The sequence below is a fragment of the Chanodichthys erythropterus genome, chromosome 21 (assembly GCF_024489055.1).
Source record: "Chanodichthys erythropterus isolate Z2021 chromosome 21, ASM2448905v1, whole genome shotgun sequence".
Lineage (NCBI taxonomy): Eukaryota > Metazoa > Chordata > Actinopteri > Cypriniformes > Xenocyprididae > Chanodichthys > Chanodichthys erythropterus.
In genome coordinates this window covers 4,038,722-4,053,245 of record NC_090241.1, presented here as the reverse complement: position 1 = coordinate 4,053,245, position 14,524 = coordinate 4,038,722, and the positions used below count along the sequence as shown (strand labels likewise).

Below are 14,524 nucleotides of genomic sequence, written 5' to 3'. Positions count from 1 at the left end.
AACTGTTTACAATGAGATGACATTATTCTACTCACCCTTAACACTCATTGAACATTTAAAGGACATTTAAAAGTGTAAAAGCATCAACAAGGAACTTTCAGCAGACCATGAATAACCCCAAAAGTGTGATACTTTCCACAGCAATAACAGATGGATTAAATATCTCTGTAGTTATATATATCTGTATTATGTAACATACGTTGCCTTAATCAAAAATGTTCATTAACTTCAGCATTGCATGATACTACTTCAAAGTGATTTCCATCATTGTGACAGATAATAAACTGTATTTACCTGTACACGTCACATTAAAATACCAAGTGATACGTTATTCTCATGATGTCTGAAAATTAAACATGAAGGAAAATTGACAGATAAGTTTTATTTGTAGGGCAATCTTATAATTTGAAATGACTCTTCAATCTTTTTGAAGTGCCACCCATGATACAAACTGCAGTAGGCTCATATAAAAGACTTCTAAAAACCAATACGCTTCCTGTCTGCTTCCATTATGTATTTTTACTTTTATTTGGCATTACCATTTCTACATACAGTTTATGAGTGTGTTCTGTACAAGTGTTGTGTACTATCTAGCCAATAGCAGAGAAGAAGAAACAGAGTAGGGATGTGGCTTCTATGTCAACCATCAGTTGTTTTGAGAATGCAATATCTCAGCCAGACATGCTTTGTGAGAACGAAACTTCCCAAAGCGTCTTACAGACACTAGGTTGTGCAGGTGATGTTTTTCAGAATGCATAATAACTGTTTTTTCTTAAGGGTTGCAGATTGAAGAAGCTATCAGTGAGGAATGCAGATAACGCTCATCTCGGAAAGGAGCTCAACTTTAGGAGATTGTGTCCAAGGTCATTCTTAGCTATGATGTCCACAGAGGCATGTCTCTCCCACTCTCTCTTCTGCTCGTGGTCTGCTTGTGGAGGAGGATGTGAACGTTCTCTGATAGCAACACAACTGAGCAGTTACCCAGGGGGCTCCATTCTATCAAACACACACGCTAACCCTGAGAGTGCATGCAAAGACACACACAAACACGTCATCTGCATTATGCCGACAGATGCATGTATGTGCATACACGCAGGCTAAAGCTGCATGATTAATTGTTAAAAGATCACAATCTCGAATTCAAACACCCATGCAACCTCATTCCTAAATGATGATTCCTGTGTCTATTAAACTTTTGACAAAATCACACCAGAACATTGAGATCTGCATTTCAGAAACACTGATTTATCCTGTAATGAAACAAGTGAAGTATTTATGCATGAGTGACTGAATCATTCATTCAAACTGACTTTTTTTTTTTTTTTTAAATAATTCATTTAGATTAATTAAACATTTCAAATAGACTGCAGCAATTAACATTTTGTCAGAATCTCTAATGAATTAAATGTTATTTTGTTTAGTTGTCTGTTCAGAATAGTGGGAGAATCATGATCTATATTTGAAATTAAAACAAAAAATCCTGATTCTCAATTTATCCAGAATCGTGCAGCTCTAACTCAGGCATATACTGTACAAAGATATATTTTTCACATATTAATATATGTCCACTACACACACACACACACACACAAGTAAATGCAGTTGACATAATGAGTTGACATAATATGTAATTTTACCATTTTGAAAAAAACAAAGGCCACATTTTATCCATAAAATGTAAGTTTTTTAATTAATTTTAATTTTTAATATTACTGCATTGAAATAATTAACTGTGAAATACATATCAAAATCATGTGGACAAAAATACCATTTAAATATATTTGCATTATGTAATTGAGATCTCTAAATCAATGGTAATACATAGAATACAACAATGTTGGAAAATATCTTTTTGACTGAACTTTGATTGATTTGATATAAATTTTTACATTCTGTTTCATTTGAATCTGAGCACCGTTGAGCAAAACCTGTCCATCACAGGGCAGATCAGTCTAAGACACATTTTTTCAGGATTCTTAGAATAATGAAAAGAAAAAGCATTTATTTGAGATAGAAATCTTATAGGTTAAATGTCTTTACTGTCATGTTTAATCAATTTAATGTGTCCTTGCTGAATAAAAGTATTTATTTACTTTTTTTTAAGTCTTACCCCAAATGGTTTCCACAAAAATATTAAGCAGCATAACTGTTTCCAAACATTGATAATAATAATAATAATATTAATAAATATTTCTTGAGCAGCAAATCAGCATATCAGAATGATTTCTGAAGGGTCATGTGAAGACTGGAGTAATGATGCTGAAAATTCAGCTTTGATCACAGGAATAAATTACATTTTAAAATCTATTCATGCAAATATTTCCATTTTGCTGTCAAACATGGACGAGTCTCCACTTAACTTTACAGACGAACGAACGCCAAACAGGCACAGTGCAATAGAATAGGAACACAATAATTCCTTCTAAAATATACATTTTGCTAAAATATTTGTTGTTGGACATTAAATGTGCCATATATAGAATTTTAAACCTTCAAGCAAGTGTGTTTTTATGATAGCAGTAACTGTAAATCGACTATTAATGGGGTAATTAAAATGTAAGCTAATATAAGCTCAGATGAGAGAATGGGTGTTGCTCATACCAGTAAACATTTAGTCTGTGCTTTTGATTTGATTTAATTTTTAATTTAGTGATTTTAACTTCTGCTTTAAAAAGCATTATTTTTGTTTTTAGGTTGTAGTGTTGTTGCAATGTTAGAATGTAATGTGATTGTAACACCTTGTTTGCACATAATATATAGCATAGCCTAAATGGTTACATTCACTATACTATATATACACATATACACACACACACACACACACACATATATATATATATATATATATATATATATATATATATATATAAAACAGAAACAAAAACCTTTTTCATCTAAATAGAAAAAAGTCGAAAATACTATAATCGTATATAGCCATTCAGCCACAGTGACATTACTCTATGAAGCTGAACGCTAAATTCAATTCCCTGCACAGAAGCAGCCAATGAGAGACTCTGACACAGGCTGACATATCGGGATAATCATGTGGTTTATTCATCCCTCTCTGTATTCAAGTGACAAGCACATTGGGGAGGAAGTAAAATATACAGTTTGTACAGTATAAAAATCATCATGTCTATGGAAAGTCCACATGAAAACCAATGTGTGTGTGTGTGTGTATCCAAGATGACTGTTTCTGACAGGGTGAGTAGAGAAACACTGATTTGCTTCAGCATTAAGAAAAAAGTAAGAGATGGAAAGAGAGAAAAATAAATATATTACACCTTAAAATAGTACATTGTCGCATCAACTGAATATGAGAGCCACTGCTGTCCCATAGTCTAGCTCCATTCCAGCATTTTATTGCCTCCTCATCAAAAAGCTGCAAAATAATATTAAATTATAACTTGGGCAACCTGATACCACTGCAATCCAGTTTATGAAGCACTTCAACAGCAAACAAAATCCAACTCAGTGAAGTGGATAATTCATGACTCTCCACTTCTAAACAACACTACAAAGCACAGCAATGTGCTCACGACCTACATACTGATTCACATCTAACGCTTCCAGCCAAAAAACCCTCCCTTGCCTTTCCTCCAATCTGTCCATCCAGCCATACTTTCACCCAGCTGCTCTACTTTACCATTTAAGTACATAAATATTCACAAAATTAGAAATATTTGCGTGAGAGAGAGAGAGAGAGAGTGAGTCAGAGGTGAATAAGAGTCAGTTACCATAATAAAAACTATAATAACTAAAAAAAGAGTCATTTACCATCATCCCACAATTCTTGCAACAGGAATTGAGCAAATGTTTTGCATTTAAAGCAATAGTTTACCGTAAAATTAAAATGTTGTCATCAGTTACTCACCCAAAAATGAAAAAAGGCACCATAAAAGAAGTCCTTACAAATCCTGTGCTAAATTCCAAAAGGGTGATGCTTTATTTTACAAAGTCCTTGTTACAAGTTACATGTATGTACTATAGTAAATAATAAATTATGCATAAATTACAATGCAACTAATCTTAAACCAAACCCTAACCCCACCAAGTATTACTGTCATTACACAAGAACACCTTAAAATAAAGTGTAACCGAAAAAAAATGCACAATATATGTCAGTATTATTAAACTGTTCATACTTATTTCCCCTATTTAAGCTTGTTGTGAAAACATGTCTGTGACGGCATTTCTGTAAAATGACACTACTTCACTTCTTGCACAATTCGCAGCACTTTCAATTTGTCCTGTGAGTGGCACTAAAAGCATGTTACGTTTTATGTCAAACAGTAATGTAAACATTTACATTGGTTGTTGTTGTATGTATCACAGCAGAAATGAAATGTCTGGTGATTGGTGCTAAAAGGTTAATGCTCTATCATGTTTGAAAATAATGGTACATTCAAATCCTCCTAGGAAGTTTTGAGTTGGAAGTCATGTTTACAGCATCAGGTGCATTCAAGTCACTTCTTATCGGCACAAGATGGCGGTGTACCTTCTCTTAATTAACATACAGCAAGGTTTTAAACTGTACTTCTAGAAAATGAAGAACAAATAATCAGGTGTGATTTGCTTTTTAATGTTTTTAATTAATTTCCACTGTAAACTTTATCATAAAATTTTATATTGTTATATTACAATGCTATTATATTTTGTGCAGGGAATTAGCTTATTATGTTGTAAATATAAAAAGCCTGAAAATGTCACTGCTAAATACCTATAAATATTGTGGTATTTCACCATGTTTCTCACTGAGAAACTCATAAAGATCGGGGCTCAGGAAATCCTGAGCTTCCCACTCGTATTTATGACTTTGTGGTGGCGTTCAAGTGCGTTCAGCTCGTAAATATCACTTTTTCAACATGACTTGAACTGTACCACATAGTACATAACTCTGAACCTGACTGATCATGTTAACAAAATCAAATATGAGATAAAAATGTATTTGCTGCAGCAATCATGCCATTTTAGCTTGCTTCTACAAGTCTTTTGGCTCTTTTATCGTGACTCATGTTTTACAGCAATTGTGTATCACAAGTGCAATGCTATACCAGGTGAGCTACTGAGCAAGTTTATTTAGGCTACTTGATTTTAAAAAAATGGAGCTGGTTATTTATGCAATGCAGGCATCAAAAAATGTTAGTTTACAAATCATGCACTATGGTAAAAGTGTTCTGAGGTTATGACATAATATTGTCAACTTCACACAGAACTGTGCAAAAATAAGTCTTTATTAATCAATAATCTGTGGCTGTAATAATCATTTGTGTGAAAAAGGAATAAAGTTGTTGTTTACTGCCTCTATGTTTTATTTCAGCTGAAAACTAAAGTAAATTGTTTGTATAGTTACGTTTTAGTAGTTTTGCAAAAATGTAGAAAACATTTAAATTTTGAAACAGTTGATTTTAGTTTTTCATTTTTTCATTTATTTAGACAAAATAGTATAGAATTTAATATCTGCCATGTATTGATTATCAGCCATAACATAAGTATGGCTTCAGAAATCTTGGAATATTGTGCACAAGTCATATGGACTACATTTAATGGAATGATTTATGATAACTTTACTTTGAGATCTGAGTCCACTTTAAAGGTGCCCTAGAACCAGTTTTTACAAGATGTAATATAACTCTAAGGTGTCCCCTGAATGTGTCTGTGAAGTTTCAGCTCAAAATACCCCATAAATTTTTTTAATTAATTTTTTTAACTGCCTATTTTGGGGCATCATTAACTATGCACCGATTCAGGCTGCAGCCCCTTTAAATCATGCGCTCCCTGCCCCCCCGAGCTCTCGACTATAATACAGTGCATTTACAAAGTTCACACAGCTAATATAACCCTCAAATGGATCTTTACAAGATGTTCGTCATTCATGCTTCGGATCATGTGAGTATAGTATTTATTTGGATGTTTACATTTGATTCTGAACGAGTCTGATAGTTCTTCGTGGCTAAAGCTAACATTACACACTGTTGGAGAGATTTATAAAGAATGAAGTTGTGTTTATGAATTATACAGACTGCAAGTGTTTAATTATGAAAATAGCGACTGCTCTTGTCTCCGTGAATACAGTAAGAAACAATGGTAACTTTAACCACATTTAACAGTACATTAGCAACATGCTAACGAAACATTTAGAAAGACAATTTACAAATATCACTAAAAATATCATGATATCATGGATCATGTCAGTTATTATTGCTCCATCTGCCATTTTTCACTATTGTTCTTGCTTGCTTACCTAGTCTGATGATTCAGCTGTGCACAGATGTAGACGTTAATACTGGCTGCTCTTGTGTAATGCCTTTAACATGGGCTGGCATATGCAAATATTGGAGTCATACATATTGTTGCGTAACAGTCGGTGTTATGTTGAGATTCGCCTGTTCTTCAGAGGTCTTTTAAACAAATGAGATTTATATAAGGAGGAGGAAACAATGGAGTTTGAGACTCACTGTATGTCATTTCCATGTACTGAACTCTTGTTATTCAACTATGCCAAGATAAATTCAATTTTTGATTCTAGGGCACCTTTAAAGGAACAGAATGAATGTAAAAAGGAACTGGTTTCTTTTTCCACTAGGTTAACTTTTGGGTTGATTACCATACAGACAAGCCGATAATGTGTTTGATTGATCATATACTTCCTTTTGCAAAACCTTCTGTTTTGTGAAAATTGCATGAATTTTGAAAACGTGAATGCTCCAAAGGAACTTTAAAGCAAACTGAACCCCTTTTTGCCTGTTTATATTCAAAAAGCTAGGCGCTCCAAATTCATCAATTTATTTTGAGATCTGAGTCCACTTTCAAGACCAGGAATAGAATGAAAACTGGGTTCTTTTTCTACTAGGTTCACTTTTATGTCAACTTAACAAACAGCCAAACTGCCAAACAATCTTAAAAAGAGAATAATATAAAACTGGAATGAGATGGGGATGAGTAAATGATGAAAAATTGTTCATTTTGGAGTGAAATATTCTTTTGGTATGTAAACAAAGCAGTTTCAGAGATAAGCCACCCTTATCAACATACTACAGAGAGTACAGAACGAATCAGAACAACACAACTGAAAGGACACTGCCTCAGTGCTTCACAACTCACAGGATCAAATGCACAACCTCCTCTATTGCAACATGACATTTATTGTCCTGCTGGGGTTATACGAGTTCTAATGTGTGGTGTATAAATACACAAACACTCACAGTACTACACAAAAACCCAAGAAACCCCACACTATGGAAAGAAATGACTATTTCAGGAAGCACACAAAATTACTGTCACAAGCAGAAGAAGAATTATAGGGGAGGAAACTGCACACACGGACAGACACACACATAGATTTGGTGGAAAAATGTTGCAGGTCAAAAGGAAACTTGAATGCATTGATGCAAAGTGAAAAATCAGAGGGTGTTTTCACACCAACTTTGTTTCTTGGGGTCCACAACAATATTCAAAGGCTACGTTACTTTTTTAAACTCACAATTTTAGAGCTTGGCAAAGCTGTAAAAATGTATATTCATTATAAAAATATAGATGGACATAATATTTTATTAAATTACATTACATTTTTCCAGGTTTAGAAACCACACTTTTAAAATTAGTCTTCCTTATATATCCATGTGTATCAAGTCAATGGGAATCCGGATTCTTCAAAGAAAAATAACAGTTGTTGAGGTTCTGATCATAAAATAAGAAATATCAGAATATTCCTTCTTTTTCTTTTTTTTGCATAGTGGATTTTCTATATTTGTTATAAGAAATAAAGTAAAAAAAATAATATCTTGATTTTTTATTATTATTATTATATTTGGCTTTAATGCTTGTTTTGTCTTATTTTAAATCATTTTACTTCAGGCCCCCTTAAAAGTTTGCTGTTTGCTGAGGCCCCCGGAAACCGTAAAGATGAGTCTCAGGCCTAGTCCACACGTACAGTTATAAACTGAGTTTTTCCTCCTTTAATCTTTAAAAAAATATCACGTCCACATGAAAACGCAAAAACACACTATGAAGCGCTGTCAAGAGCATGACAAACCAACAGGAGGCAAATATAACCCTAACCGTAAAGCCATGTTGGCCAATCAGAAGCCTGGAAAAAAGGTTATTACAGGTTCCCACGTCACAAGCCAAAATCTCCGGTTTCACTGTCTACACGACAACACTGTAGTTTCCAAAAATCTTCACCCTGGTAGGAATGTTCGGTTTCAGTGACAGGATACTGCCTTTGCATGTGGACGAACGACCAAACCGCATAGAAACAGCTGCGGTTTTGAAAATACCCGTGTTCGTGTGGACAGGACCGCAGGTCATTTGCGGGATTCACATTATACACAAGCTCAAGACCGCCTGAAGTACAAACTAGCTGTGAAAACACCCTAGTGATTGACCAAAATAAATTTAATATTGTAATATGTGTTTGCGGAATTTATTCAACTACTCACACAAAATTAAAAGCTAAATTATTATTATTATTTCAGTATTATGTATACTATTATAGAATTTATTATATGTTCAGTTTTCAACACATTCCTTGCTAGCACTGGGAAAAAAGTCCTAGGAGGGAAAAAACCCCTTGGAAGATATATATAATATATGTAAATGGATATGGAGATCAAAATCTGAATTATACATTTTTATTATTGAGATTAAAAATAGATTATATATAAATATATGTACGCGGATACAGGAATTACAAATCTGAATTATAGATGCAGCCAGATGTGGCTTTTGACATTTTTATTATTTTTATTTATATTTCTACTTTGATTTCATTTATTTTTTTAGTTTTAGTAATCTCAGCAATGCAAATTCATCTTGTTTTTTAGCTAGTGGCCAAGACATTTAAGTTTATGTTTTTCATCTAATGTTAATAGCCCCGAAATGTACTGTTTGGAGAATGAATGGATGGATATAGATAGATAAATAGATTTAGTTTCTGATAACAAACCTAATTTAATAATGCTTATGGTTTTATTTTGGTCTAATAATAATCATTTAGTTATCATCGTGGCAAAAATAAAAAGGTAAAAATTGTCTGCATAAGGGTAAATCTTTTTTAAATTGAAATTTATACATCATGATGAATAAAGCTGAATAAATTAGCTTTACATTGATGTATATGGTTTGTTAGAATGATATTTGACAAAGATACAACTATTTGAAAATCTGGAATCTGAGGGTGCAAAAAAAACAAAATATTGACAAAATCGCCTTTAAAGTTGTCCAAATAAAGTCCTTAGCAATGCATATCCACTCACAAAAATAAATTTTTGATATATTTACTATTGGAAATTTACAAAATATCTTCATGGAACATGATCTTTACTTAATATTCGAATGATTTTTGGCATAAAAAATAAAAAAAATCGATAATTTTGACCCATACAATGTATTGTTGGCTATTGCTACAAGGGTCTAGGGTCACATATTGGTTGTAAAAAAAAAAAAAATGTTCCAACTTAAAAGGACTTAAAGAGGTTAAGGAGTTAATGTGTATTTTTTTTTATTTTATCAAAAGGAATTAAATAATTAAAAGATTAAAAGGGATTTAAGGAAAAATGATATGTCAAAAACGCAAAACGTTTCTTGTCTCGTCACATTCAGTTATGAATTACATTAATTGTGTCATATTAATCAAATAATAGCATGTTTTCAATTCAAAGCGGTGAAATTTAATAAAAATGTTGAGTAGTTTGCATCACTGTATGTTATTGTCAGACGCTGCATATCTCAATCATAAACCAGTCATCAAATATTAAATGTTGAGCTACTCATACTCTTTCACTGCTAAAACGAAAAGCGTCGCATTGGAATTCGCACTCGCCTTCTGTGAACTGTAAGCCCCGCCTAATTCGATTTGATTGGCCAGCTCACTCTTTCTGACAGTGATGAGCGCTGTTAGACCGCTGAAGCAGACCAGCCTAAAAATTTTACTTTTAAGTATCAATAATATCAAATATTGTGGGGGAAATTTTACCATTTTGAATTATTGGGGGGGACTTAATGGGTCTATTATGGTTTCAGCCCTGGAACACAAATTAAAGGATTAGTCTGCTTTCAAATAAAATTTTCCTGATAATTTACTCACCCCCATGTCATCCAAGATGTTCATGTCCTTCTTTCTTCAGTTGAAAAGAAATGAAGGTTTTTGATGAAAACATTCCAGGATTATTCTCCTTATAGTGGACTTCAATGGACTCCAAACAGTTGAAGGTCAAAATTACAGTTTCAGTGCAGCTTCAAAGAGCTTTAAACGATACCAGACGAGGAATAAGGGTCTTATCTAGCGAAACGGTCATTTTCAGAAAAAATTTAAATGTATATGCTTTATAAACAAATGCTTCCACTTTCCGTATTCTTCAAAAAGCTTACGCTGTATTTCTTACGCCTATTCTACTTACGGAAAAAAACGGAACTGCCGCCGCGTTCATTCCGTAAGTAGAATAGGGAAGGCGTAGGACCCACAGCGTAAGCTTTTTGAAGAATACGGAAAGTGGAAACACGTGCAAGACGATAATTTGTGTTTATAAAGCATATACAGTTGTATTTTTTTAGAAAATGACCGATCGTTTCGCTAGATAAGACTCTTATTCCTCGTCTGGTATCGTTTAAAGCTCTTTGAAGCTGCACTGAAACTGTAATTTTGACCTTCAACCGTTTGGAGTCCATTGAAGTCCACTATAAAGAGAATAATCCTGGAATGTTTTCATCAAAAACCTTCATATCTTTTCGACTGAAGAAAGAAAGACATCTTGGATGACATGGGGGTGAGTAAATTATCAGGACAATTTTATTTGAAAATGAACTAATCCTTAATGAAATCTGAGAGCTTTCTGTCCCTGCATTGACAGCAACGCAACTACCACTTTAATGCTTCAAAAAGTTCATAAAGAGATCGTAAAACTAATCCATGTGAATCAAACAGTTTAAGAGACACAATCGCTTTCTAAGGCGAATCAACATGAGGGTGAGTAAATGATGACAGAATTTCCATTTTTGGATGAACTATCCCTTTAAACACCTTTATAGCACCATAGTAGCAACAAATCTGAGGTTGGCTCTGATCTAAACTGGACATAAGCGAGCTTTTAGCGTTCTGTACTCATATATCTGTCCGAGCATACAGTATTTGGCTCCATCCTCGATGGTCAGGCTGCAGGGTTTGCTGTGGAAAAGGCCAATCGGCAAGCCATAATGTTTCCTTTTAACCATCAAACCACAAGATGAGAAATTAAGTTTCATGCTTGCCTTAATAGCTAATCAGTGTTTAGCATTACCCTCCCCTCATGAACCATGAGCAGGGTCAGCTCTTATCTTATCTTATCTTATCTGTGTGATGCTCAGTAGCTCCACTGCAGCTCAGGGGCTGGTGCCAGAGAGCGCACACACACACACACACACACACACACACACACACACATGCATAAAGAGAGAAATAATATTTAAATGGACACAAACATACACCTACACAAACACACATTTATATTTTCACATCTATACACATGATGGCACAAAAAGTGTGGCTCTACTGACTCATAAACACCTACTCGCATAGTTACTTATCCACAAACACACACACACACACACACTCAGGAAATGAAGAGTTCCTGATGGATGTGGGTGGCAGTGAATTCACCACAGAAGTGGCAGGACACACACACACACACACACACACACACACACAGTATACAATTAATTACGCCTTCACTTTGAGAGGATATGGAGGGATTTGGGAAACTAGGGTGTGGAACTGCAATTTTACTGTAATTCTATGATATTTTCTATTGCTACTATGTGTTAACTATTACTTACCAGCCACAGGACCCAGAAGAACCACCATTGCAATCAGTCCAACGTCAAGAATTGTTATTCGGCCTTCAACTGCCATGTTTTTCTTTTCTCCTCCTCTTCAAAGACAATATATTCGGATTTATTCTCTGTTACTTGTAGAGCTAGGCTTCAGGCTGCAGTCAGGCAATGATATTTGTGCTTTGGAGAGTCCAGCATCACACATTTTTTTTTCAATACAGCATTAAAAGCATCATTTTAGAATGGCATAAAATAGTATAAAACTGAAAGGTCTTGACTGTTTTTCCCCTTCAGCAAGAAGCAACAAATGTAACCGGCTGATGACTGTGAAATCTGACTACTGAGAGTCTGTGTCTGTTGTAACAAACCAAATTAACAGATCGCATCAAACTTTGTTTTCCCTTTGTTCCAAAGCACGCGCCGCATACATTTGCCTAATCGGAGTTTAGCGCAGTTATATGGGACATCCCGGGACCGCGAGTCTCCTAGATGGTAACGCACAGTTTCTGGACAGGGAAACATCCGTTTCGTGATTCCCGACTATTAAAATGTCCATTCGTCGTTATATCCTTCGCGTTCGTTATCTTTTGATCTTCGTTTCAGGATTTTTCCTCTGTTTCCATGATATATTGAGCTGGGAAACTATCCGTTTAGCGTTTTCGTCCTTATTCCAAACAAGGGGAACGGCAACAGAAGACGGCCACGAAAGGCAGAGCAGACCAGACAGCGACTGGAAACGCCTCGTCTTCAGATTGTCTCCGGGATCCGATTGTTCGATGTGGGGCCGATTTATAAGAGAATAGAGGTGAAGTGCCCTCATGCGGCAGACTGATAGAATGACACACACTGATGACAAATATCAAGGCTGATTATAATAATAAATACACACTGCCATTATAGCAGACCTTTAATTTTACTAATTTAAGTTATTTAAAAAATCCCAGCTTTAAAATTACCTGGCCAACCGATCTACAATCAACAATAAAAATATATAATTTATATTTCGTATAAATTAGGCTATAATTTTAATATAATTTAGCAAAATATCTTCTATATTATAGGCAATTATTTTATATATTTATTATATATATATATATATATATATATATATATATATATATATATATATATATATATATATATATATATATATATATATGTGTGTGTGTGTGTGTGTGTGTGTGTGTGTGTGTGTGTGAGGGTGTGTGTGTGAGGGTGTGTGTGTGAGGGTATGCATACATACATATATTATCTTTACTGTTCTCAATCTATTTAGTAACATATATATCTACTACATTATAGACAATTATTTTATATATTTATTTATATATTATTTATACATACATACATACATACATATATTATCTTTACTGTTCTCAATCTATTGTATAGAATTATTTATAAATATTTACATATATATATAGATATATTTATAATTTAGTAACATATATATCTACTACATTATAGACAATTATTTTATATATTTATTTATATATTATTTATACATACATACATACATACATATATTATCTTTACTGTTCTCAATCTATTGTGTAGAATTATTCATAGATATTTACATATTAATATATAGAGATATATTTATATTTATAACTTTTTAACATACATATCTACTATATTATAGACAACTATTTTATGTTTATTTATTAATATATTAATTGTACATATACATATATTATCTTTACTGTTCTCAATCTATTGTATAGAATTATTTATAATTTTTAAATGTTTATATACATAGATATATTTATAATTTAGTAACATACATATTTACTATATTACAGGCAATTATTTATATTTTTATTATTTATTTATATATTAATTATACATACATACATACATATATTATCTTTACTGTTCTCAATCTATATAATTATTTATAAATATTTACATATTTAAATACATAGATATATTTCAAATTTAGTAACATACATATCTACTACATTACAGGCAATTATTTTATATATTGATTATTTATTTATATATTAATTATACATACATACATTATATTTACTGTTCTCAATCTATTGTATAGAATTATTTTAAAAATATTTACACATTTACATAGATATATTTATATATTTATAATTTAGTAACATACATATCTACTATATTACAGGCAATTATTTATATTTTTATTATTTATTTATATAGAAATTATACATACATACATATATTATCTTTACTGTTCTCAATCTATATAATTATTCATAAATATTTACATATTTAAATACATAGATATATTTATAATTTAGTAACATACATATCTACTATATTAAAGGCAATTATTTACATTTTTATTATTTATTTATATATTAATTATACATACATACATATATTATCTTTACTGTTCTCAATATATTGTATAGATTTTTTTTATAAATATTTACATATTTATATACATAGATATTCACATATGTATTTTGTTCATCTGTGCATTATTTTACATTTTGACAATTGATTGTAGCCTAGGCTCTCATTTCCTGACCTAACGTGTGAGCAAAGGTGTAGATGTGTAACACTGATGGGTATCAATTAAAAACAAATTTAATTATAAATAATAATAAATGCATGTATACATACATGGTGTATTGTACCTGTGACTTATGATATTTTATAGCGTTACAGCGCCCATCTCTGGTCGTGGACCAGCACATCAGCAGCATGGAGGAAAAACAGCCCCACGCGCCTCAGCAAC

The 14,524-nt window shown here is 32.7% G+C and overlaps 1 protein-coding gene across 3 annotated transcripts in view; it reads right to left on the bottom strand.

The window, feature by feature from the left end:
* Positions 1-12,552, bottom strand: part of bmpr2a (bone morphogenetic protein receptor, type II a (serine/threonine kinase)) — a 28,330-nt gene extending 15,778 nt beyond the window's left edge. For all 3 annotated transcript variants that reach the window (XM_067373844.1, XM_067373845.1, XM_067373847.1), the window contains exon 1: positions 11,812-12,552. In XM_067373844.1, the coding sequence (XP_067229945.1) occupies positions 11,812-11,887 (76 nt within the window). In that variant the 5' untranslated portion in view covers positions 11,888-12,552. The remainder of the gene's footprint in view (positions 1-11,811) is intronic.
* Between the last annotated feature and the right edge of the window lie 1,972 nt (positions 12,553-14,524).